General features: G+C 38.0%; 1 protein-coding gene across 6 annotated transcripts; it reads left to right on the top strand.

Annotated features, from left to right (window-relative positions):
* The first annotated feature begins 249 nt into the window (after window positions 1–249).
* On the top strand, window positions 250–23207 carry EXTL2 (exostosin like glycosyltransferase 2). Of its 6 annotated transcripts, XM_068540407.1 has the most exons (7): window positions 400–753; window positions 3169–3248; window positions 4731–4767; window positions 16434–16716; window positions 18940–19367; window positions 20017–20087; window positions 22662–23207. In XM_068540407.1, exons 5-7 carry the CDS (start codon window positions 18974–18976, stop codon window positions 23148–23150), a joined length of 954 nt encoding a protein of 317 aa, XP_068396508.1. In that variant the 5' UTR covers window positions 400–753; window positions 3169–3248; window positions 4731–4767; window positions 16434–16716; window positions 18940–18973; the 3' UTR covers window positions 23151–23207. The 6 variants fall into 6 exon arrangements, with proteins under 6 accessions (XP_068396510.1, XP_068396505.1, XP_068396506.1 ...); XM_068540409.1 differs by lacking the exons at window positions 3169–3248; window positions 4731–4767; window positions 16434–16716 and adding an exon at window positions 250–381 and having other exon boundaries at window positions 598–753; window positions 18940–19006; window positions 19196–19367; XM_068540408.1 differs by lacking the exon at window positions 4731–4767.
* The last annotated feature ends 945 nt before the right edge of the window (window positions 23208–24152 follow it).

The following is a 24152-nucleotide window of genomic DNA, read 5'->3' as shown; positions in this document are numbered from 1 at the left end:
CCACGCAGGAGGCAATCAATAAATGTCTTCCGAAAGAATGTTAAGGGTATTTAAAAGAGGCTTTGAAAAGGAGCTCCTACGAGACCGTGTTGAAATTGAGGTTTGGTTAAGGCATTGCTTCCCCGACAATCTCAATCCGTTGATAACCCAAAACTCGAGTTCCTACACGTCCCCTTCACTTCCAGGTCATCCCGGAGGCCGCCGCCGTGGCTCTAATTCTCGTGAGAACCCCATAGCCCGTTTCAGGGAAGTGCAGGGAAACTGACTCGTTGGTGGGACGCGAGGGCGTGCGGAGGGTCAGGGGCGAGCCCGGCGGGCCAGTGCTGGGCACCCACGGTCGTTGGAACTCCTCTTCCAACGCCTCTCTGGGAAATTGTTTGGGTAAGGTCAGGTGGTCCATCACCTGAATGATTAAAAGTTGTTACCCTGGGGGAGAAATGGGGCAAAGGAGGACTGGCTTTTGGAGGTGGGCTAGAAACTACAAAACCGAGATTCTTGGGAACAGCCTTTTAGTCTAACAGGAAGTGGAGCGTCACCGAAAGGGAGGGGCGGCCACCCGGGACTGCCCTCTGCTTCAGGCTCTCTCTTTGTGGGCAGCGTTGTCAATCCAGCGAGTAATGCCGGGTGAATGCACGCCGCTGGGTTTGGAAAAAAAACGAAAAATGAGCAAGCGAGATCCCCCTTTCGTTTCATCGTAACCAAGCTGGAAGCAAATAAATCGGCTAGGTCCCACTGCAGTCTTCTGCACTCGAGGTAAGGAAATAGGAAAATGCTCTCGTGTTAAAAATCTTTTTGCAGTGAGAATATATGTGTTTTGCACTCCTTCTTGGAACTTTGTGAGTGTGTGGGGTAGTGATTCTGTGGTTTTATTTTTGAATAAAATTTACTTATTCTACAATTTTTTTTTAATGTTTGTGTTAATTAAACAGCTGTGTAAAAACAGCTAGATTTCAGAAATTAAGTTCTGGAAAGGGTATTTTGTCATTGTCTTTCTTGGCGTATATTTCATTATTTTAATTTAAACATAGAAATATTTTCAATTAGTAGCATTTACTTATATTTTTAGGAAGCTTTTATATTAGCCATAGACTGAGTTTTACTGTACTGCACTGCTGGGGAAACGTTAAGTGGGTACAAACTAGGTTGAAGATAAATATTTCCACAGCGATTGAGTGTTTCTCCAAAGCTGCTTTATTTCAGTATGATGTAACTGGGGGTGGGGGTGGGGTGTGCATATATAGAAATAACTAAATTTCAGCAACTGATTTCCAGCGTTCTCTTAACTCATCCAGGTCAGCTGCGATTTGAGCCTGTGTTTTTGTATTCTGCCTTTGAAAATAAATTCTACATTTTGCCCTATATTGCTGCAGATGAGAAATTGTTCAACTGGGTTATGGAGAAATCTGCAATACCCTTTTTCAAATAGTTTTGAAATAAGTTGGAGAAATTGAAGTTTAATTTCAGTTACAGTGGTCCTGGAACTCCTAAATTCCCCACTGCTCACACGCCAGAATATAAGATAGCTATTCCGGTGAGGGCCTTCTTTCAAAAAGTGGCAATGCCACTTCACATCTTTCATTCTTAGACGACATAATTACTGACTTCAATACTAAATATTTTATTAGAAATATAAATTGGACACTAAATCAGGAAAAGTGCTATGAGTGGAAAATGTTTGACATGTCTCACTTGATTTGTCATCTTGAAATAATGCTTGTCCCATATATGTTAACCAGTATATGTTGCCATATCAAAATTAAAGTTAGTTTCATTCATTCAACAGTCATTTACTTTGTGACCACCTAGAGGGGTGGGATAGGGAGGGAGGGAGGGAGATGCAAGAGGGAAGAGATACGGGGACATATGTATATGTATAACTGATTCACTTTGTTATAAAGCAGAAACTGACACACCATTGTAAAGCAATTATACTCTAATAAAGATGTTAAAAAATAAAAACAAAAAAACACAATCATTTAATGAGTGTCTACTATGTGCTAGGCTCTGTGCTGGGCACGGGGTTGGGGAAGGGAGGTAGGTTAAAAAGCCTGATAAAGTTCTTTCCCTGGAGGAATTTTTTGGGAAGAAGAAGCGGGATGTGAGGAGAGGGCAAATCAGTTCAGGATTTTATAACTAAATGATGTTTAAGATGTGCACAAGAGGTGCTTTTGGTGTAGCGAGGAGGAACAACTGTCACCTGATGAGTCCAGATACATGCTAAGCCATCAGCTATCCCTTTACCCCTTCAGTAACTTGTAACATGAAAGAATATGAGTTTGGAAAATCAAAAATGATTCTTCAGGTCTATTCAGGTGGTCATTACAGATGCAGTATCTTGCGGGTCTCCAGTCAGTTCTGAATTCCTTCATATGTTATGGATTTATAAGATTATAAAATAGGTAGATATATTAATGAACATTTTAAACCAATAAATGGATTTCTACCCTGAACTTTTAAATATTTGTTTAGATCATCTACTAATTAATTGCATTAGGTTAACTGTGCAGACTATATGGGGGAAAAAAACCCTAACTTCTTAGACATGTGATTAAGGACTGTGAGAAATGAAAGCTGAGAAGATTAAGGGGCAGAAGCTCATCTCCAGCCAAGGTTCCAGCTCCTTTTGGGCAATAGTAAGGAATAGGAAGGATGCCATCTGTCACTCCTCAGTAATCAACCCTGACATTTACCTGCAACCCTATTTTAGACCCTGAGTTTTTTTAGTACTTCAAATTGAATGCCCTATGAACCTTTAGTGAAAAAAGGAGTTTTGATGGTAGATAAAACTACAGATACTTAAAAATCTAGAAATTGAATACAAGTGCAAATTGAATACAAGTTGCTAATGCATTCAAAGGTCTTGCTCCATGGCATATATGTTCTGGTTTCAAAAGTGTAAACACTTTAGATCATCAGGATGATGTGAGTTTATTCTGCTTCTGGATACCTAAGAGAAAGATGAAAACAAAAATATAGCAATGTTAGCACCAACCTGACAGGTAGCACCTACCTAATTGCCTAAATGTAGTTTTTAGAACACAGTATAGCAAATTTTAATTTCTAAAAATAATTCAAAGCCTATGGACGATAGCATTAAAAAGCATTTTTAAAAAATTTCCTACTGATTGACAAAAACATCACAGAAAATTCTTTGATTTCCCTTAATAGTGCCAAGAGAACCTGTTCCTATCAATTACTGAAGCCATAAGGAAAAATTTTTTAAAAAAATAAAACTTTACCATAATGAGGTAAGTACCAGTATTTTTTTTTTTTTTTTACTTTTTAAAAATTGTGGTAAAATACACATAATATTTGCCATCTTAACCATTTTTAAGTGTACAGCTCAGTAGTGTTAAGTGTGTTGACATTGTTGAGCAGCCAATCTCAAGAACTTTTTCAACCTGCAAAACTGAAACTCTATAACCATTAAACAATAACTCTCCATTTCTCTGTTCCCCGGGCCCCTGGCAACCACCATTCTACTTTCTGTTTCTATGAATTTGACTACTCTATATTCCTCATGTAAGTGAAATCATAGAGTATTTGTCCTTTTGTGCATGACTGAGCATGATGTCCTCAAGTTTCATCCATGTTATAGCATGTGTCAGAATTTCCTTCCTTTTAAAGGCTGAATAATATTCCATTGTATGTCTATACCACATTTTGTTTATCCATTCATCTGTCAATGGACATTTGGGTTGCTTCCATCTTTTGACTATTGTGAATAATGCTGCTATGGACATAAGTGAAATACCAGTATTTTTATCTGAGAAAAATTGTTTCCTATAGAGGTGTTTTTGTTTCCTTGGAAATAAGAGTTTTTACTTGAGCCAGGGTCTGTTAGAAAATACTGTAGTGCCTGTTTTAGATCTTATCCATTGAAATAGTATTCCAGATTATAGTATAAAGTCAATACCTACAAAGTTGAAATATTCTTGTAGACTAGAACAGCGCTGAAAACAGAGACTACTTGAAAGACACTGAAAATACAAAGCAGGTCAAGTGTGAGAGTCGGGAGTTTGTTTGGACCCACCACTCTTTCTGTGGCTCAGGAAACATCATTTAATATTCTCAGTCTCAGCTAGCCCATCTACAAAATGGGGTGGATATATTTTAATTCCCGTGTCTCTGAAGGTTTGAAACATTACTGATTTGAGTTGTTAGGTAACATAAAGAGGGAAGAGGTCTGACAACTTTCATTACTATTGCTAAGCTCTGTGAGGGCAGGAATTGATGGTCTTGCTCATTACCATCCATAGTGCCTGACACTGCTGGGCTCGTGCATGGTAAGCACCTAGGAATGTTTATGGACTGACATAACTACTATGGATATTCTGACCTTCCTCTAATAAAGTTAGGAAGCTCATATGAATTAGGATTACGTGTTTGTTAGGTTTAATATCTAAAGCTATTTACAAATCATAATTCATATGTATGAAATCTGTTTCTCTTAGAGAAATGATTTTGCAGTGTGAGTTTATTGCTGAAAACCAGTGTTGTATAAAAGGGAGAGGGTTCCATAGGATATTCCAGGTTTCTGTTTCCCAGCAATCTTGCCTCCCCTCCATCCTCCTGTGACTAAAACAGAGAGAAGTTCAAGTGAAAAGCTTCAGTATCCTGGAATGGTAAAAGTAATGTATTTGCAGATGTACTTGGCTTGTTTTTGACCCATTTCTGGAACTGATTTTGCATGGCACTGTACCAAGCTAAAAATGTTTTTCTATTTCTAGGCTTTCTTCTTAGGATGCATTGACTCCTTGGATCCTTGTAAGTCGTGGATGTTCCTCTTAAGAATAAGGCCATTCCTTCTCCTGCCCTGATATATGCCCATAAGTTTGGTCATCTCCAAACACCACCATCATCATTATCATACAATTAATTGGCAATTCCTGGAGAAAGATGCAAGACGAGAAGGAACTTTCATCTAGCATAATTCAGACCTGTGCACTTTGAGGGTAGAGAAGGCCTCACTGCCTCAGTAACAAATGGCTGGATTGAAGGACGCAGTGCTTTAAGAAGCCTTTATACATAATATTTATGTTATTTCCTCTTAAATCAATGATGAGAAAGCAAATCTAATTAATTGATAGTAGCTGCCTGAAGAAGTACTGAGAAGCAATTTGGTGCTTTGTACAGGATGCTTAGGAGGGGGAAAAAAAAAAAACGCCGGGACTGACAGGCAGCCTTTGCTACTGATAACAGGGTGAGATTAGGGAGGAAAGTGGAGACACAGGTACTTAGTGTCTGCTGTCTGTTTTAAATGCTGTCTTCGGTGTTTATTTGAACCTGATTCACCTATAAGGGAATGGCTCACTCAGTCTTGCTGCCAGGAAAAGAACTTGCTCTAATTTAATGTGACCAGTGCAGAAATTCTTTCCTTAACAGCTTGCAGTGAGAAATGACCTGTTGCAGCAGCTTTTGTTTTTCAAATGTGATACTGTAGGAAATTCAGCTATTTATCAATATGTTTTAGCAACTCTGTTTCGGAACTATGGACTCAAAATGCAGTCTATAGTCCTAAGCTTTCTAAATGACAGGACTTAGATTGGCTATCGATGATCATGTATTTGTTGTAGCCAGTTATACTGTCAATAGAAAATCACTTTAACCCTAAGAGCTGGTCCATGACACTGTGGATCCAGATTGTAGTCATCTAAATGATCTGTTTGGATCACTATACAATTAGTTGTTAACACAGCGAGATCACTAGGTGAATCTGTGACGCGATGTGGGCCCTTTTATTATTTATTATTTTAAGTCTATTCCAATTCCTGCCTTTCTTATTCCTAAATAGATAATATTGTTAACACAGATAACTTATTTTGATGTATTTAGACTTGCGAAAAAAGTAATGGGAGTTGAGAAGAACCATAAAAACATGGATGGGCTCCTTAGAAGGAAAAGTGAGGGGAAATCATTTAGAAAGGAGAGGATAGCATTGGTTGAAAATGAGAAAAACTGTATGGCACTTCTGAAATAACAGTGAAAAGAATGAATTTCCTGAATATAGGAAAATACGAAGGCAAAAACTCTTAGAATACTCTTTAGCACCTGGAAAAGACTCATAATAAAGAACAGTGACCTTTCATGTACTATTTCTGGCATTCTGGATTTTGCACTGAAGTAGATTCTAGCGTGTGCTGCTTAAGATTTTAATGGAAGAGGCTTACTCTAAACAGTAGTGAACTGACTTGGGCGGTGTTCTGACTTAGTTTTCTGTTTCTGCCAATTGTCCTGAGGTTTCTATAGGTTTTGGTCAGTTTCTGAACCCAAACTAAATTTTCATTTCTCACCTAGACAAGACTTTATTGTCTGTTTGTTTAAATCATATATGCTGCCGGATTAAGAATATAGCTTCTGGCTATTGTTACCAGAAATCACAAGGATGGGATTATCTAACAAGTGATGGTTTTCTCCCAAGGCAAATCAGCTTATTCTCCAAGAGCAGAATATCTTGGAAAAAATCAGCGTTCTAAGACATCTTTTATTAAGTAGTTTGGCCACAGAACTAAAGGTCGAAAGGTGACTCATGTGGCCTGAGCTAGAGACCACATCTCATGACTTGTCCTGGTCCCCAGATGGGGGATAATGCAGGTCTTTTATAGAGGGAAAGGTTTCTTGAGTCTTAACTGGGCCTTAATTTGCATTTAATTTGAGTTTATTCTTTTAAAATTTCAGGCATTTCTTATTCATGGCGAAGTTTAAGCCCATTTAAACATAGATTCCCTCACTCCTTTCAGCCACAGAGAGTTGTGAGCACTTACTCAAAAAATGGCCAGACACTGTTCTGGATTACAAAGCCTAACAGAAACGGCCTTCAAGGTGCAGCCAGAGTCAAAAAGGAGCTGGAGGCACGGTCAGTAGTTGTAATACCTGGACACAAAGTCTAGTAGCCCTGTGTTCCCAGTTCCCAATAGCACTGGGGATGGAGAGTGGTGAGAGAAACATCCACAGGGGAGGGGATGTTTGAAAGAGACTTGGGGGTAGAAGGGTAAGGAGTAGGGGTGTGTCAGGTGGAGAGAGAGATGGGTTTTGTAGTAGAGAAGATAGCACGTACCAATACTTGGAGTCATGGGTCAGCACGTTGGCTGTAGGTATCGTAAGAGGAGTCCTTTTGGAATTGGGTACCACATGTGCCTTTGCCTCAGTTGGAATAGTGTTTGTCATCTACATGCCATAAACCTGGCCAGAAACTGCTCAGCAGGTGTATACTGTCTCTTCTGATTCTTCTTGCATGTTCATAGAAGGGAAGCCCGGGTTCTGAATTAGCCTCTGTGTTCTGCCTTGGAATGCTTTTATCTCGTGGCAGCTGAGGGCACCTTTTTGAGCATCTGTCTTCTATAATCATTAGCTTTTAGGCAAGTACACATTTTGGAGGATGATGAGCCAGAGAAGAATACAATATGAGGCAAATCTCATAATCAAATGGTAGACTAGTTATTCTTCCACCATCTGTGGCATTAAAAGGAAAATGACAGCTTCTCGTGAAGCTGTTCATTGCTTTTCTACCTTATGAGTCAGAGGACATAACTAATCTTTGTTCATGCTATGCTCCGGCTATTTGTTTTCAGCTTTTGTCTGGATAATTATTGCTCTCAGTCCAAAGGAACTAGCCTGGAGAAAAGAATTCTTCATTCAATAGTGTTCCTTCTAAGGAACTTGGATAGATGTAGAAAATAACTGCAGAGTGGGTCTTTGAAAATTCAAGTTGCCTCGTTCATTTAAAGACAAACATTAGAGAATTAGTAACTGTTGCTTCATTGTATTATTTACTTTCCTACTCTATCTTATGTCCACATTTAAGAAAAGTTCTTAAAATTTCAAATAATGCTTTTCCAAAAGCTACCTCAATTCTCAAATATTTAAAAATTCTGATATAATGACCCAGCCATTCCACTCCCAGTTGTATACCCAAGAGAAATGAACACGTGTACACATAAAAATTTGTACTTGAATGTTCATAACAGCGTTATTCATAATAGCAAAATGTGGAAGCAACCCAAATGTCCAGCAACTGATGAACAGATAAACAAAATGTGGTATATCTATACAATAGAATGTTATTTGGCAATTAAAAAAAAGAATTAAGTACTGATATATACTATGACATGGGTGAACCTTGAAAACATCATTCTAAGTGAAAAAAGCCAGGCACAAAGGCCATATATTGTATGATTCCATTTACATGAAATGTCCAGGATAGGCAAATCTACGGAGATAGAAAGTAGATTAGTGTTTGCCTGGTGCTGGGGTGGAGAATGAGAGGAAATGGGAATGAGGAGTTGACTGCTAACGAATGGGTCTGGGGTTTCTTTTTAGAGTATTAAAAATGTTGTAAAATTAGACTTGGTTGCACAATTCTGTGAATACACTAAAAGCTACTGAACTGTATACTTTAAATAGGTGAAATTTATGGTATGTGAAATAAATCTTAATAAAGTTGTAAAAAACCCAACATACCAATATTAATATTCATATTATCTTACAGGTTCCTTAGGGACAGTCTCATATATTAATTTATGACACAGCCTTGCAGAATTTACCATAACACAGTGGAAAGAGTCGTGGACTGTGCCCTCAGAGATCTGGATTCTAGGCCTGGCTCTGCTGCTGGTTAACTGTGTGCAGCTGCATCAGTTCAGGCAAATTCCTTATGCCTGGACCTTGGGTTCTTTATCTATGAAACAAGGAAGCTGGCTTAGGAGGGCTCTGAGGTCTCTTTCAGTTTTCTGAGTTCATGATGTGTTTGTATCATAAGGCATATAGATATTGGGGCAGTTTTGGAGACATTGCTTTATCCTTCATTGTTTGAGCGTAATAAGTAGCAGTAGGGATTTCAGGGGCCACCTGGCTAGCAGTCCCTCCCCGATCATGTTCAAGGTAAAATATATGTAGAGCAGGGCTTCTCCACCTTGGCATCACTGGCATGTTAGGCTGGATAATTCCTTGTGGTGGGGCCTGTCCTGACCACTGTAGGATGTTTAGCAGCAGCACTGCCATCTACCCACCAGAGAGCAGTAACATCTCCTAGCCCCAGTCACAGCAATCAAAAGTGTCTCGCGACCTTGCCCCATGTGCCCTAGAGAGCGAAATCGTCCCTGGTTGAAGACCCCTGGTCTAGGAGATGCTATATAACCATATCAAAATAACTAAAAGGATGTGCTCTCTACTCATGAGGAACTAAGTAAGTTAACATATGTGCAAAAAAGTATCATCTGGGGACCTTTGATTTTGCAGATGATTAGGAGAAAAAGAAGGATTTTTGTTTTGCTGACATTTACTCTGTTTATCGAAGTCACATTTAATCTCCTGTAGTCAGATGGGAGAAGGTCAGAAAGGGGATAGACTAAGAACTGTCAGATCCTTTTTGGAATGAGGCAGGGTGCCAGGAAATATATATATCAATAGATATAATTTTTAATTAAGTAATTTTAATTCTTGGTTCTTTCTAAGTAAGATGTAGGTTATCCAGATGTATTCTTTTTCATATCCCCCCATTCAAAACTCAAAGCTGTGATTTAGGTGATAGATTCTTCTCTGGACAAAGAACAGAAGAAAGCTATAAACTGACATCCAGATAGCTATGAAGTCATCATCACTCTCCCAACTGTTCTAAGGCTGTTTCCAGTGGGCCTACCATAAAGTTCCAGACTTCAGCTATTCTCAAAGTACAGAGATGCCACTTGTACTACAGTCTATAAAGTTTTTGTTCTTCTTGCTTTTCTATGTAGACTACAAATGTAACATAATTTTATTGGGCTATATCATTTAATAAATACTACATGAAATATTTACATTGTCTTTCCAAAGATATAAGTTATATCTCTCAAAACATTTTTTTTTAATGTATATTCTTTTTTTTTTTTTTAACATCTTTATTGAAGTATAATTGCCTTACAATGGTATGTTAGCTTCTGCTTTATAACAAAGTGAATCAGTTATACATATACAATATGTTCCCATTTCTCTTCCCTCTTGCATCTCCCTCCCTCCCACCCTCCCCATCCCACCCCTCTAGGTGGTCACAAAGCACCGAGCTGATCTCCCTGTGCTATGCGGCTGCTTCCCACTAGTTATCTATTTTACATTTGGTAGTGTATATATGTCCATGACACTCTTTTACCCTGTCACATCTCACCCCACCCCCTCCCCATATCCTCAAGTCCATTCTCTAGTAGGTCTGTGTCTTTATTCCCGTCTTGCCACTAGGTTCTTCATGGCCTTTTTTTTTTTTTTTTTTTTTTCCCTTAGATTCCGTATATATGTGTTAGCATACTGTATTTGTTTTTCTCTTTCTGACTTACTTCACTCTGTATGACAGACTCTAACTCCATCCACCTCATTACAAATACCTCCATTTCATTTCTTTTTATGGCTGAGTAATATTCCATTGTATATATGTGCCACATCTTCTTTATCCATTCATCTGTCAATGGACATTTAGGTTGCTTCCATGTCCTGGCTATTGTAAATAGAGCTGCAATGAACATTTTGGTACATGACTCTTTTTGACCTATGGTTTTCTCAGGGTATATGCCCAGTATTGGGATTGCTGGGTCGTATGGTAGTTCTATTTGTAGTTTTTTCAGGAACCTCCATACTGTTCTCCATAGTGGCTGTATCAATTTACATTCCCACCAACAGTGCAAGAGTGTTCCCTTTCCTCCACACCCTCTCCAGCATTTATTGTTTCTAGATTTTTTGATGATGGCCATTCTGACCGGTGTGAGATGATATCTCATTGTAGTTTTGATTTGCATTTCTCTAATGATTAATGATGTTGAGCATTCTTTCATGTGTCTGTAGGCCATCTGTATATCTTCTTTGGAGAAATGTCTATTTAGGTCTTCTGCCCATTTTTGGATTGGGTTGTTCGTTTTTTTGTTATTGAGCTGCATGAGCTGCTTGTAAATCTTGGAGATAAATCCTTTGTCAGTTGCTTCATTTGCAAATATTTTCTCCCATTCTGATGGTTGTCTTTTGGTCTTGTTTATGGTTTCCTTTGCTGTGCAAAAGCTTTTAAGTTTCATTAGGTCCCATTTGTTTATTTGTGTTCTTATTTCCATTTCTCTGGGAGCTGGGTCAAAAGAATCTTGCTGTGATGTATGTCATAGAGTGTTCTGCCTATGTTTTCCTCTAAGAGTTGGATAGTGTCTGCCCTTACACTTAGGTCTTTAATCCATTTTGAGTTTATTTTTGTGCATGGTGTCAGGGAGTGTTCTAATTTCATACTTTTACATATACCTGTCCAATTTTCCCCGCACCACTTATTGAAGAGGCTGTCTTTTCTCCACTGTATATTCTTGCCTCCTTTATCAAAGATAAGGTGACCATATGTGTGTGGGTTTATCTCTGGGCTTTCTATCCTGTTCCATTGATCTATATTTCTGTTTTTGTGCCAGTACCAAACTGTCTTGATTACTGAAGCTTTGTAATATAGTCTGAAGTCAGGGAGCCTGATTCCCCCAGCTCCATTTTTCGTTCTCAAGATTGCTTTGGCTATTCGGGGTCTTTTGTGTTTCCATACAAATTGTGAAATTTTTTGTTCTAGTTCTGTGAAAAATGCCAGTGGTAGTTTGATAGGGATTGCATTGAATCTGTAGATTGCTTTGGGTAGTAGAGTCATTTTCACAATGTTGATTCTTCCAATCCAGGAACATGGTATATCTCTCCATCTATTTGTATCATCTTTAATTTCTTTCATCAGTGTCTTATAATTTTCTGCATACAGGTCTTTTGTCTCCTTAGGTAGGTTTATTCCTAGATATTTTATTCTTTTTGTTGCAATGGTAAACGGGAGTGTTTTCTTAATTTCACTTTCAGATTTTTCGTCATTAGTGTATAGAAATGCAAGAGATTTCTGTGCATTAATTTTGTATCCTGCTACTTTACCAAATTCATTGATTAGCTCTAGGAGTTTTCTGGTAGCATCTTTAGGATTCTCTATGTATAGTATCATGTCATCTGCAAATAGTGACAGCTTTACTTCTTCTTTTCCGATTTGGATTCCTTTTATTTCTTTGTCTTCTCTGATTGCTGTGGCTAACACTTCCAAAACTATGTTGAATAATAGTGGTGAGAGTGGGCAACCTTGTCTTGTTCCTGATCTTAGTGGAAATGGTTTCAGTTTTTCACCATTGAGGACAATGTTGGCTGTGGGTTTGTCATATATGGCCTTTATTATGTTGAGGAAAGTTCCCTCTATGCCTACTTTCTGCAGGGCTTTTATCATAAATGGGTGTTGAATTTTGTCAAAAGCTTTCTCTGCATCTATTGAGATGATCATATGGTTTTTCTCCTTCAGTTTGTTACTATGGTGTATCACATTGATTGATTTGCATATACTGAAGAATCCTTTCATTCCTGGGATAAACCCCACTTGATCATGGTGTATGATCCTTTTAATGTGCTGTTGGATTCTGTTTGCTAGTATTTTGTTGAGGATTTTTGCATCTATGTTCATCAGTGATATTGGCCTGTAGTTTTCTTTCTTTGTGACATCTTTTCTGGTTTTGGTATCAGGGTGATGGTGGCCTCGTAGAATGAGTTTGGGAGTGTTCCTCCCTCTGCAATATTTTGGAAGAGTTTGAGAAGGATAGGTGTTAGCTCGTCTCTAAATGTTTGATAGAATTCACCTGTGAAGCCATCTGGTCCTGGGCTTCTGTTTGTTGGAAGGTTTTTAATCACAGTTTCAATTTCAGTGCTTGTGATTGGTCTGTTCATATTTTCTATTTCTTCCTGGTTCAGTCTCTGCAGTTTGTGCATTTCTAAGAATCTGTCCATTTCTTCCAGGTTGTCCATTTTATTGGCATAGAGTTGCTTGTAGTAATCTCTCATGATCTTTTGTATTTCTGCAGTGTCAGTGGTTACTTCTCCTTTTTCATTTCTAATTCTATTGATCTGAGTCTTCTCCCTTTTTCTCTTGATGAGTCTGGCTAATGGTTTATCAATTTTGTTTATCTTCTCAAAGAACCAGCTTTTAGTTTCATTGATTTTTGCTATTGTTTCCTTCATTTCTTTTTCATTTATTTCTGACCTGACCTTTATAATTTCTTTCCTTCTGCTGGCTTTGGGGTTTTTTTGTTCTTCTTTCTCTAATTGCTTTAGGTGCAAGGTTAGGTTGTTTATTCGAGATGTTTCCTGTTTTTTGAGGTAGGCTTGTATTGCTATAAACTTCCCTCTTAGCACTGCTTTTGCTGCGTCCCATAGGTTTTGGGTCGTCGTATCTCCATTGTCATTTGTTTCTAGGTATTTTTTGACTTCCCCTTTGATTTCTTCAGTAATCACTTCGTTATTAAGTAATGTATTGTGTAGCCTCCATGTGTTTGTATTTTTTACAGATCTTTTCCTGTAATTGATATCTAGTCTCATAGCGTTGTGGTCGGAAAAGATACTTGATACGATTTCAATTTTCTTAAATTTACCAAGGCTTGGTTTGTGACCCAAGATATGATCTATCCTGGAGAATGTTCCATGAGCACTTGAGAAAAATGTGTATTCTGTTGTTTTTGGGTGGAATGTCCTATAAATATCAATTAAGTCCATATTGTTTAATGTATCATTTAAAGCTTGTGTTTCCTTATTTATTTTCATTTTGGATGATCTGTCCATTGGTGAAAGTGGGGTGTTAAAGTCCCCTACTATGATTGTGTTGCTGTCGATTTCCCCTTTTATGGCTGTTAGTATTTGCCTTATGTATTGAGGTGCTCCTATGTTGGGTGCATAAATATTTACAATTGTTATACCTTCCTCTTGGATCGATCCCTTGATCATTATATAGTGTCCTTCTTTGTCTCTTGTAATAGTCTTTATTTTAAAGTCTATTTTGTCTGATATGAGAATTGCTACTCCAGCTTTCTTTTGATTTCCATTTGCATGGAATATCTTTTTCCATCCCCTCACTTTCAGTCTGTATGTGTCTCTAGGTCTGAAGTGGGTCTCTTGTAGACAGCATATATATGGGTCCTGTTTTTGTATCCATTCAGCCAGCCTGTGTCTTTTGGTGGGAGCATTTAATCCATTTACATTCAAGGTAATTATCGATATGTATGTTCCTATTCCCATTTTCTTAAATGTTTTGGGTTTGTTATTGTAGGTGTTTTCCTTCTCTTGTGTTTCTTGCCTAGAGAAGTTCCCTTAGCATTTGTTGTAAAGCTGGTTTGGTGGTGCTGAACTCTCTCAGCTTTTGCTTGTCTGTAAAGGTTTTAATTTCTCCATCGAATCTGAATGAGATCCTTGCTGGGTAGAGTAATCTTGGTTGTAGGTTTTTCTCCTTCATCACTTTAAGTATATCCTGCCACTCCCTTCTGGCTTGCAGAGTTTCTGCTGAAAGATCAGATGTTAACCTTATGGGGATTCCCTTGTGTGTTATTTGTTGTTTTTCCCTTGCTGCCTTTAATATGTTTTCCTTATATTTAATTTTTGACAGTTTGATTAATATGTGTCTTGGCGTGTTTCTCCTTGGGTTTATCCTGTATGGGACTCTCTGTGCTTCCAGGACTTGATTAACTATTTCCTTTCCCATATTAGGGAAGTTTTCAACTATAATCTCTTCAAATATTTTCTCAGTCCCTTTCTTTTTCTCTTCTTCTTCTGGGACCCCTATAATTCGAATGTTGGTGCGTTTAATGTTGTCCCAGAGGTCTCTGAGACTGTCCTCAGTTCTTTTCATTCTTTTTTCTTTATCCTGCTCTGTAGTAGTTATTTCCACCATTTTATCTTCCTGGTCACTTATCCTTTCTTCTGCCTCAGTTATTCTGCTATTGATCCCATCTAGAGTATTTTTAATTTCATTTATTGTGTTTTTCATCATTGCTTGGTTCCTCTTTAGTTCTTCTACGTCCTTGATAAATGTTTCTTGCATTTTGTCTATTCTATTTCCAAGATTTTGGATCATCCTTACTATCATTACTCTGAATTCTTTTTCAGGTAGACTACCTATTTCCTCTTCATTTGTTAAGTCTGGTGTGTTTTGACCCTGCTCCTTCATCTGCTGTGTGTTTTTCTGTCGTCTCATTTTGCTTATCTTACTGTGTTTGGGGTCTCCTTTTCACAGGCTGCACGTTCGTAGTTCCCGTTGTTTTTGGTATCTGTCCCCAGTGGCTAAGGTTGGTTCAGTGGGTTGTGTAGGTTTCCTGGTGGAGGGAACTAGTGCCTGAGCTCTGGTGGATGAGGCTGGATCTTGTCTTTCTGGTGGGCACGTCCACGTCTGGTGGTGTATTTTGGGGTGTCTGTGGCCTTATTATGATTTTAGGCAGCCTCTCTGCTAATGGTTGGGGCTGTGTTCCTGTCTTGCTAGTTGTTTGGCATAGGGTGTCCAGCACTGTAGCTTGCTGGTCGTTGAGTGAAGCTGGGTCTTGATGTTGAGATGGAGATCTCTGAGAGATTTTTGCCGTTTGGTATTACGTGGAGCTGGGAGGTCTCTTGTGGACCAGTGTCCTGAAGTTGGCTCTCCCACCTCAGAGGCACGGCCCTGATGCCTGGCTGGAGCACCAAGAGCCTTTCGTCCACACGGATTTTCGAGGCGAGTGGTTCGGTATGGCCCGGTCGCGGAGCTCCCTGCAGTCGGCCACATCAGAGTCGGAGCAGAGCCAAAACATTTTTGATACAAGTAAAATAGGGGATTAGAAGCTATCTGAAAGAGAAAATTTCTATGACAGATATGGAGGGTGACTGCCACTTAAAAGTATAGATAAAAGTGAAACAGTCGTTCACGATTATCTTTGACAATGTATATTTATAGTAGGCTATAGAGATGAATCTTCATTACTTTTTCTCCACTAAAACTGCCAGGTAGCTATCAGTGTCTGTTTTAGAGACTAGAGACACTGCTGTGTAGGTTTTACAGTATGTTATTCCTACTCAGCTGAAGAAAATGAACATAAAGATGTTAATCGGGGTATACTTTAATGCAGTTGTCAGAGGATTCTTAACTCTGAGTGCTTATAACCAGCCATTTTTATGCAGAACTGAAAATATGTTTTATGAGACCTGCTTTTGAGTCAGTATTAGAAGGATTATCAAGGCCTTTGAACCAAGATTATTAATTCATAATGGTTTCTCTTTGGTTTACCACATTAACAGTATATGTTGTTTTAGTAAAAGGGTATATACAGTGAAAACATTTGTGCTCTCAAACCTTAAATTACCATCCTTGAAAAGTAATCATGGTAAAGCTGAAGTTACTTCAAAAATAATTCATTTTATTCGTGTCTTAGAGTGAGGCTATGATAAAAGGAGAAACACATAATTTCTTTTCTTAACAGAACAGGCTGCATAGAAAGTCCAGGAGAGAATATCCTTGAAAGCTCTCCAAAAAGATTACTGCAAGGGAACATTTCTTTTCAAATCTGGACTTTTGAAAAGTGAGAGTCGCTGAATGACAATGACCATTCCCTTGTCCTTATGAATAAGTTCTTCCTTTGCTTGCACAGGCCTCAGCGCATTATCACATCATGGGGTGTGTTCCCCTATAAGCCTTGGAATTCTCCAGTCCCCACTTCTGTGAACTTTAAAGAGAGATGTTAAAGGCATGGTCTATATGGCCTCTCTACGTCCTTGCTGAACTGTATAGAGAAAAACTGTTGCTGCAGTTACAAAACACACCTCACAACATGAAACAAGATCAGGGGAATGTGACTGTAACTTTAACTCCACCACTGCCAAGTTTCCTCGATGAAAAACAGAAGACTGATCGGACATCATTTGAATAGCAAAGTGAGATTTCATTTGGAACCTAATCTGTTAGACAGGAAGATTTAGACTACAGTCTTAGGATTGTCTGTAGAATGGTGGCCTAGCTGCAGATGCCCAACTGAAACCACAAGGTGCAAAATCAAGAGCTTAGATACAGACACAGGGCATTTTTTCATGAAGGAAACCAAAATAAACTGTACAGAAGCAGTGTTACACAAGGAAGAACAGTGACAGTGGCTTGTACAGTTGGCACACCACAAGTGTGAGTTAGCAGTGAGAAGTCTTTTCCAACTTGATATTATTTATCTGTAATAAGGAATAGATAAGAGTATCTGTTTATTGTATAGCCTGAGAGGAAATATTGTATTAAAAGTAGTAAGAGTGGATAGACCATGGGTCAATTAAAGTCATCAAGAATAATAATATCTCATTCTTTCTGGTTCTGAGAGATCTATTTTTTTTTCTTAAAGATATTTTTTATATGTCTAGAAACTCCTGGTTGATTTTACACTGGTTTTCACTGGTTTTCATTACACTGGTTTTCAGTCTTTTTATAAGTAAATTTCTGTAAGCTTGCTGTTTCCTCATTTCAGGCTTTTGTACTTGAATAGAGTAGTAGAATAGATCTAGGAAAAGTGCTGAGATGTATTTGAAGGCTCAGCTGCCAGAATAGAAAATGAGGACATTCCTCAAAACCTTGTGGAGGCTTGTGGAGGAGTAAGTAAAGTAAGTAAATCAAAAGCAGAAATAGCAGAAGAATCAAAAAACAGCAGCAATTGAAAGCCAACAGTGCTCCAAAATGAGGCAGTAGGGGTGATAATGAAACTGTATTGGAAGCCAAGAAATCTGAGTTCTGGGTATCTGTAAAACAGTATGAGATTTAACCTTTCCTTACATTTGTGACTGAGTTTTGATCAGACAAAAAATTTTGACCAATAAATCTCCAGGCCACATTCCTCGGTTTTTGTTCACCTACTCTTCTGTAGCCATCTCAGGCAGATCCTGTAGGTATAGTGAGGAATAGGAGAGTCCAGAGCTGATTACAATACCTGGTGATCCTCATGTTCTGTGACAGAAGGTGCTTTGGAAGCTCAAGAGCCCTACCTCAGCACAACCGGATTTGAATCTGGCAGTACACTCCCCAGCCCATGATGATGAACAGCCTGGGCTCTGGCAGCAGTTTTTTCCTGGATAAAAATCCTAGATCCATTACTTCAGTTGTTTAGTAACCTTGAGAAAGTTATTTAACCTCTCTAAGCATCCAAATACTATTAAATGGGAATAATAATAATAGTAAAATATAAACAAGATTCTGTTACTCCCCTGATCAAAACCCTCCAATGGCTTCCTATCTCACTTAGAATAAAATCCATACTCCTTACTCAGGCCAAAAAGATCCCCCGTAATCTGGCCCTTGCTTATCATGTCATTCCGATTTATTCTCTTCATTACCACCATGCTGAATTAGCTTTGAGTTTATTTACTTTGTTATCTGTTTGGCCCTGCTATTTCCTCTGCTACTAACAGCAGAGACCTTGTCTATCTTATTCATTGCTATATTCACAGAATCTAAAACAGTGCGTGGTACAGTAAGTGCTCAGTGATTATTTGTTTAATCTACTGAGTAAATAAGCACATACTATGACATGCAAAGCACATAGTACAGGGCCTAGAATGTAATAAACCCACTATAATTGTTTGCTGCTGCTGCTATTACTATTATTTATTTCATATATTAGGGTTCTGCATATGATTTCACTTGGAAAAAAGTTTGCTACCAAAATGTAAGTTTAAAGTTAGTGTATTGAAATATACATATAGCAGAGCATCAAGTTGTACACCTTACATATATACAACTTTTATGTGTCAACGATATCTCAATAAAGCTGCTTAAAGAATTAGTATACTACTAAGAGAAATATAATCCTATCTGAAAAAAATAATCTCAGTTCCAAATGTTTAGTAGTGAAATGAGGGCAAATTTTAAAATGCACTGCCTAATTCTTCCTGTTCGGGGTGTAAATGACCCTTTGTCTGCAGCTGCAAAGCGAGCAGGCCCAGAAGGAAAGGTTTATTCACTGTAGTTTTTATCTTAGGCCAAGTCACCTTATCAAAGAGGCAGGGTGAACTGAACTTGAATCCACTAAAAGATGATTAACCTCTCTCCTCAAAAAAGCAAAAACAAAAACATGGTAACTAGTAAGAATGCTAAGATTCTGCATTTTATTTCCATTTCTATTCCAGGTGTTGCCACATCTGCAAACTCCCTGGAAGAGTGATGGGGATTCGAGTACTTCGTTTCTCTTTGGTGGTAATCCTTGTGTTACTGCTGGTAGCTGGGGCTTTGACCACTTTACTTCCTAACATCAAAGAAGACAAGATGCTCACTTTGCGTAGGGAAATAAAATCCCAGGGCAAGTCCACCCAGGATTCCTTTACTCTCATAATGCAGACGTACAACAGAACAGATCTCTTATTGAGACTTTTAAATCATTATCAGGCAGTACCATATCTGCACAAAGTGATTGTGGTGTGGAACAACGTTGGGGAGAAGGGACCAGATGAGTTATGGAACTCCCTAGGGCCTCACCCTGTCCCTGTGATCTTCAAAGTACAGACAACAAACAGGATGAGAAATCGACTCCAGGTCTTTCCTGAACTGGAAACCAATGGTGAGTTGCAGCTGGGTTCTTAGTCTGGCAGGGCTGCAGCTAACCAGAGCTGGGGGTGGGTGCGCGGCTTTTGGGCCTTCTACTTGTCTTAGTTGTCTGGAGAAAATAGGGAAATTTAATCATAAGAAAGCATTTTGAAAAACTTAAGGGGCAGTTTCCAAGATGTCAAGAAGCAGTCTCCTGGGGAAGAAATCGCATATATCTTGCAACAATGACAAAGAGGTTAATATTGTGAAAGAAGATATGCTATGATTACATATTACTGCATCACAGAAGTTAGTAAAATGCCATTTAACTTATGCTTAATGTATTTTTTGCCGCCTCCTTTTCCTCCCACTCACAGCAGTTACATGAGATTGTAATTTGCTTAAAAGAACCTTGGTTTTATTTATTTATAGGTTCATTAGTTTCTAGGATAATGGATGATAAATACATGATAATTTCCCCCTCAGGGAATTATAAAAATCAATTACATTTCAAGTAAAAACTTTTTCTGCTAGACAGATCTCTCCAAGAATACATTTTTTATTTACTGAATTTCATTCAGGAAATACTTCATTTGAATGACTTATAAAAACACCACTGTGTCGTATAACTTCTGTCTTCATTTCCAAACTGTTTGATTTAAATTTTTTTCCTTTCATTTCAGCGGTGTTAATGGTAGATGATGACATGCTAATTAGCACCCAAGACCTTGTTTTTGCTTTCTCCGTGTGGCAGGTAATGTTGCTACATCCTTTATGAAATCATCAGTATAAAGTCTGATCTAGTGTTTAACCAGAGCAGCATGGTTTAATGTGAGAGTCACCCAAACCAGCGTAGACAGATTTTATCTAAACGGTAGATGAATTTGTCATAATCAGATTTCCTGAGCTCAGTTAAGCTAATCTGAAAGTTACAATATCTTTTATCTATATTTGATTTATATTTGGTATATTGGAAATAAGAGCTAGAACTGACTTCCAAAGAACAATGAGGAAATGATCTGGTATATGATAGAGCAAAGACTAAAATCCAGAGGCACTTTCGCCTGTATCTCAAATGAGAAATGTATTTCTGTATTAATATTGCGCAGAACTTCCTTTGAAAGAAACAATTTATTACATCCATAAAATTTAATTCTGATTCTGAGACCGTTGCTTAAAAATTAATTATACTACTAATAATTCTGCATGTGCCATTGTGGTGGCAGTTTCCCCCCACCCCACCCCACCCCCGCTTAAATCCCAAGCTGAGATAAACAGGCATAAATTGCCTGGTATTCTATAAAAACTCCTTTTTCCTACTGAATATGTGTTAATAGTAGACAGCTTTTACAAGTTGCACTACAAGTACCTGAAACCAGAACTGCATACAAATACTCTGCCCTGTCCAGTAATTAAACACTGTGCTACCCAATAAATGGTCTAATTTGCACTATAGTAACTCTCCTTAATTAGTGACTTGGGATGTAACAACATTAGGTATTAATGGTAAGTGGTCACAGTACTCTGCAGATATCATCATTCTCAAAACTTCAGTTTTCAGCTTCATGCCTAGTGTACTGATCAACAGATTTTTTCCATATCAGCAGTTTTTCCAGCCCTGTAAATAAAAGCTTCCTAGGCAAAAAGTTCTAATGTAATACTCGGGCTGTGAGATTTCTATTTCAGGTAAAAAATCAATTTACTGAAAATATCAGGGTGGGGGGAAATATGAGAACTGCGGTTAATTAGAACAATCCAAGTAAACCATAATTAAAGATGGATAAATATGACTTTAGGTTTTATTCATAAAACCATCAAGAACAGTTTCAATCCATTGCACAAGATAATCTGACTCCTAAAGTTCTGTCCCTTCAGTGCCCTGCACAGTGTAGTGATTTGGGGCCTAGAGAGAAGCAAGATTAGAGCAGACAGGTATCTGTGCCTTTGCACTCACCCATCACCTCCACTTGCCGTGCTTTTCCTTTTCCACCTCCAGTCACCCGTGAAATCTCTTTCATCGCGTAGATTGTGTAAGTGGCACATCTTCTCTGAAGCCTCCCAGCCTTTACCCCCAACCCTTGACATTCCCTCTGCTTCCCGGCAGCACAGTTGTCATCCTGTCCTCGGTGGCCCCCTGAGAATTGCGCAGCTGCATTTACAGCTTTCTCACAGTGTGGTAATTCCTGGTTCACGTATCTGTAGCACACCCTCTCTAGACTATGTGTTCTTTGAAACGGGATTTAACCCAGCCTGACTTGTGTGCGTGTGTCCCTAGTTTAGTGTCTGTTCCATAAATGAATGAAACTCAAGTTATTTGTGAGATTGAACTAAACCTTTTAATTCTATAAGTTCATGCTTCTTTTCCATGATTCACTGCTTTTCTTTGCTGATTTTTATTTTATTTTTAGTCACTCTCATCCTACTATTATTGTTTTAATACTATCCTTCAAAGATCCTGACACATCTCATCATATATCTATATATATGTCTATATCTATCTATCCATCTGTCTATCTATATATATATCTTTGAGCAACATGGGTTTGAACTGTACAGGTCCATTTATACTCGGATTTTTTCAGTAAATACAAACCACAGTACTACATGATCAGTGGTTGGCTGAATCTGGAGTTGCAGATCCGTGGATACGGAGGGCTGACTGTAAAGTTATACGCGAGTTTTCTACTACGCTTGAGGGGTCAGTACCCCTAACCCCTGCATGTTTAAGGCTCAGCTGTATATATGTGTGTTGTGTATATATGTGTGTATATATATTTTTTTTTTCTTATGTTTTTAAAAAAGAGACACCCAAGCTGAAAAGGGATAAAAATATAACATCGTTTAAAATCAATGGTGACTTTCAAAAACATTGACATCAACATGGAAAAACAGTAAAATGATACATGTAAATCCATAATTTTATATACTCCTAAGAGATTAAAACAATTTTTCAAAATAATCACGTTATGTCTTCTCATCTCCTATAATAAATATCATTCATACAGTCAACTTCTCTTATAGCAAACTCTGAAAAAACAGACTCTTTGGTAACTCGAATTTATTAATATTGGATAATGTGTAAATTAGGAGAATATTTGTGAGGTTAGAAATTTTGTTAGAGATATGGGTTATGATGAATTGACCTTTAAACTTATCAGGACATAGATTTATGAATTTGTCTGGAGTTAAAGGAAATTGAGATGTAGAAGCCAGGAATAAAATAACATTGACAAATCAGTTTAATTCTTTCTGTAGTAAGTCATTGCCTTTTCACCATGTCAGCTTTAAAGAAATGCCACACTTAATTGTTCTTTTTCCATCTTTTCAGCAATTTCCTGATCAAATTGTAGGATTTGTTCCAAGAAAGCATGTGTCTACTTCCTCTGGTGTCTACAGTTATGGAGGTTTTGAACTGCAAACACCGGGGTTTGGAAATGGTGACCATTACTCTCTGGTGCTGATTGGAGCCTCATTCTTCCATAGTAAATACCTTGAACTCTTTCAGAGGCAACCTGCAGCTGTCCATGCTTTGTTAGATGAAACGCAAAACTGTGATGATATTGCCATGAATTTTATCATTGCCAAGCACACTGGGAAGACTTCGGGGGTATTTGTGAAACCTGTAAACATAGACAATTTAGAAAAAGAAACCAATGGTGGCTATTCTGGAATGTGGCATCGAGCTGAGCACTTTCTGCAGAGGTCTTATTGTATAAATAAGCTTGTTAACATCTATGACAGCATGCCCTTAAGATACTCCAACCTTATGATTTCTCAGTTTGGTTTTCCATATGCCAACCACAAAAGTAAAATGTGAAAGTAAAACAAACAAAAACAAACCTCAAAACTGTTTGGTATTTGAGTAGCTTCTTCATGCTATGGTCGGTTTATTTATTTATTTATTTTTAAGCACATCATGAACTTTTTTCTACTCCAGAAGTCTCTACAAGGGGGAAAAAGTGCTTAGGGCTTCTAGCATATAAAATTTACAGGCACTTCAAAACCCAAGAAGCTGATATTACCCAGATAGGTCTTCTTGTGAGAAGTTTTCATCCACAGGTATAATTCCTTGGTCAACAATTTTATTGTTTACATTCTGAGACTGTTCTACAATTTTTAAAAATTTTTTTAAATTGAAGTATAGTTGATTTACAGTGTTTTGATAATGTTCTACGATTTTTTTTGACTCCTGGCACTTGCCTTAAGGACCTTTAGCAAACTGTTTGCAGGATCAGAAACTCAAGACAAGTATTTCCCAGCTTTTTCATTAAAGGATGATTATTTTCATTTGAAGCCTGAAACGCCTCTTCAACAAAAGCCTGTGGTATAGGGAAAAGCCATGTGAGGAGAGAATAGTCTCAATCCCATATAAAAACAAGTGGGAAATTTGTGACTATCAGTACTTCCCTTGTGGTCCTTCCAACCAGCCCTTTCCAGGACTAACTTATCCCAGCATGGTTTCGGTGCAACCATCAGTGCTTTTATTTCTGTGGATATCTGTTGTGACTGGGAGGGTTAATTTTAGTAGATAAAGGATGTCTAGTTGTTCACTTGATTTTTGTGAACATTTACTGCATGGATCACAAAAACGTGCAACCTCTGTTTCTTATATGCAACTTACATGCAGTGAGGAGTAAATGTGTTACTAGATTCAGGTCGTGCACTTTGTCACTGAATCTGACTTTGAGATTGCACATTAATTCTTAGATTTTACATAAAGTATGTATTGTTTAAGAAACATGTATAAAATAACTCTTTTGAAAGAGTGATTAAGTAGGAACTGGCAGAAATTACAACCCTTACTATCAAATGATCTTTA

The sequence above is a fragment of the Eschrichtius robustus genome, chromosome 3, assembly GCF_028021215.1.
Source record: "Eschrichtius robustus isolate mEscRob2 chromosome 3, mEscRob2.pri, whole genome shotgun sequence".
In the NCBI taxonomy this organism is placed as follows: Eukaryota; Metazoa; Chordata; class Mammalia; order Artiodactyla; family Eschrichtiidae; genus Eschrichtius; species Eschrichtius robustus.
This window is presented reverse-complemented; position numbering and strand designations above follow the sequence as displayed.

Excerpts from the sequence above, each read along its gene's own strand:
- EXTL2 (XM_068540404.1), top strand. The coding sequence starts at position 629 with ATGCACGCCGCTGGGTTTGGAAAAAAAACGAAAAATGAGCAAGCGAGA. Across the intron at positions 754-18,939 it reads TGCAGTCTTCTGCACTCGAG|GTGTTGCCACATCTGCAAAC; the intron begins GTAAGGAAATAG and ends TTTCTATTCCAG. Across the intron at positions 20,088-22,661 it reads TTGCTTTCTCCGTGTGGCAG|CAATTTCCTGATCAAATTGT; the intron begins GTAATGTTGCTA and ends CCATCTTTTCAG.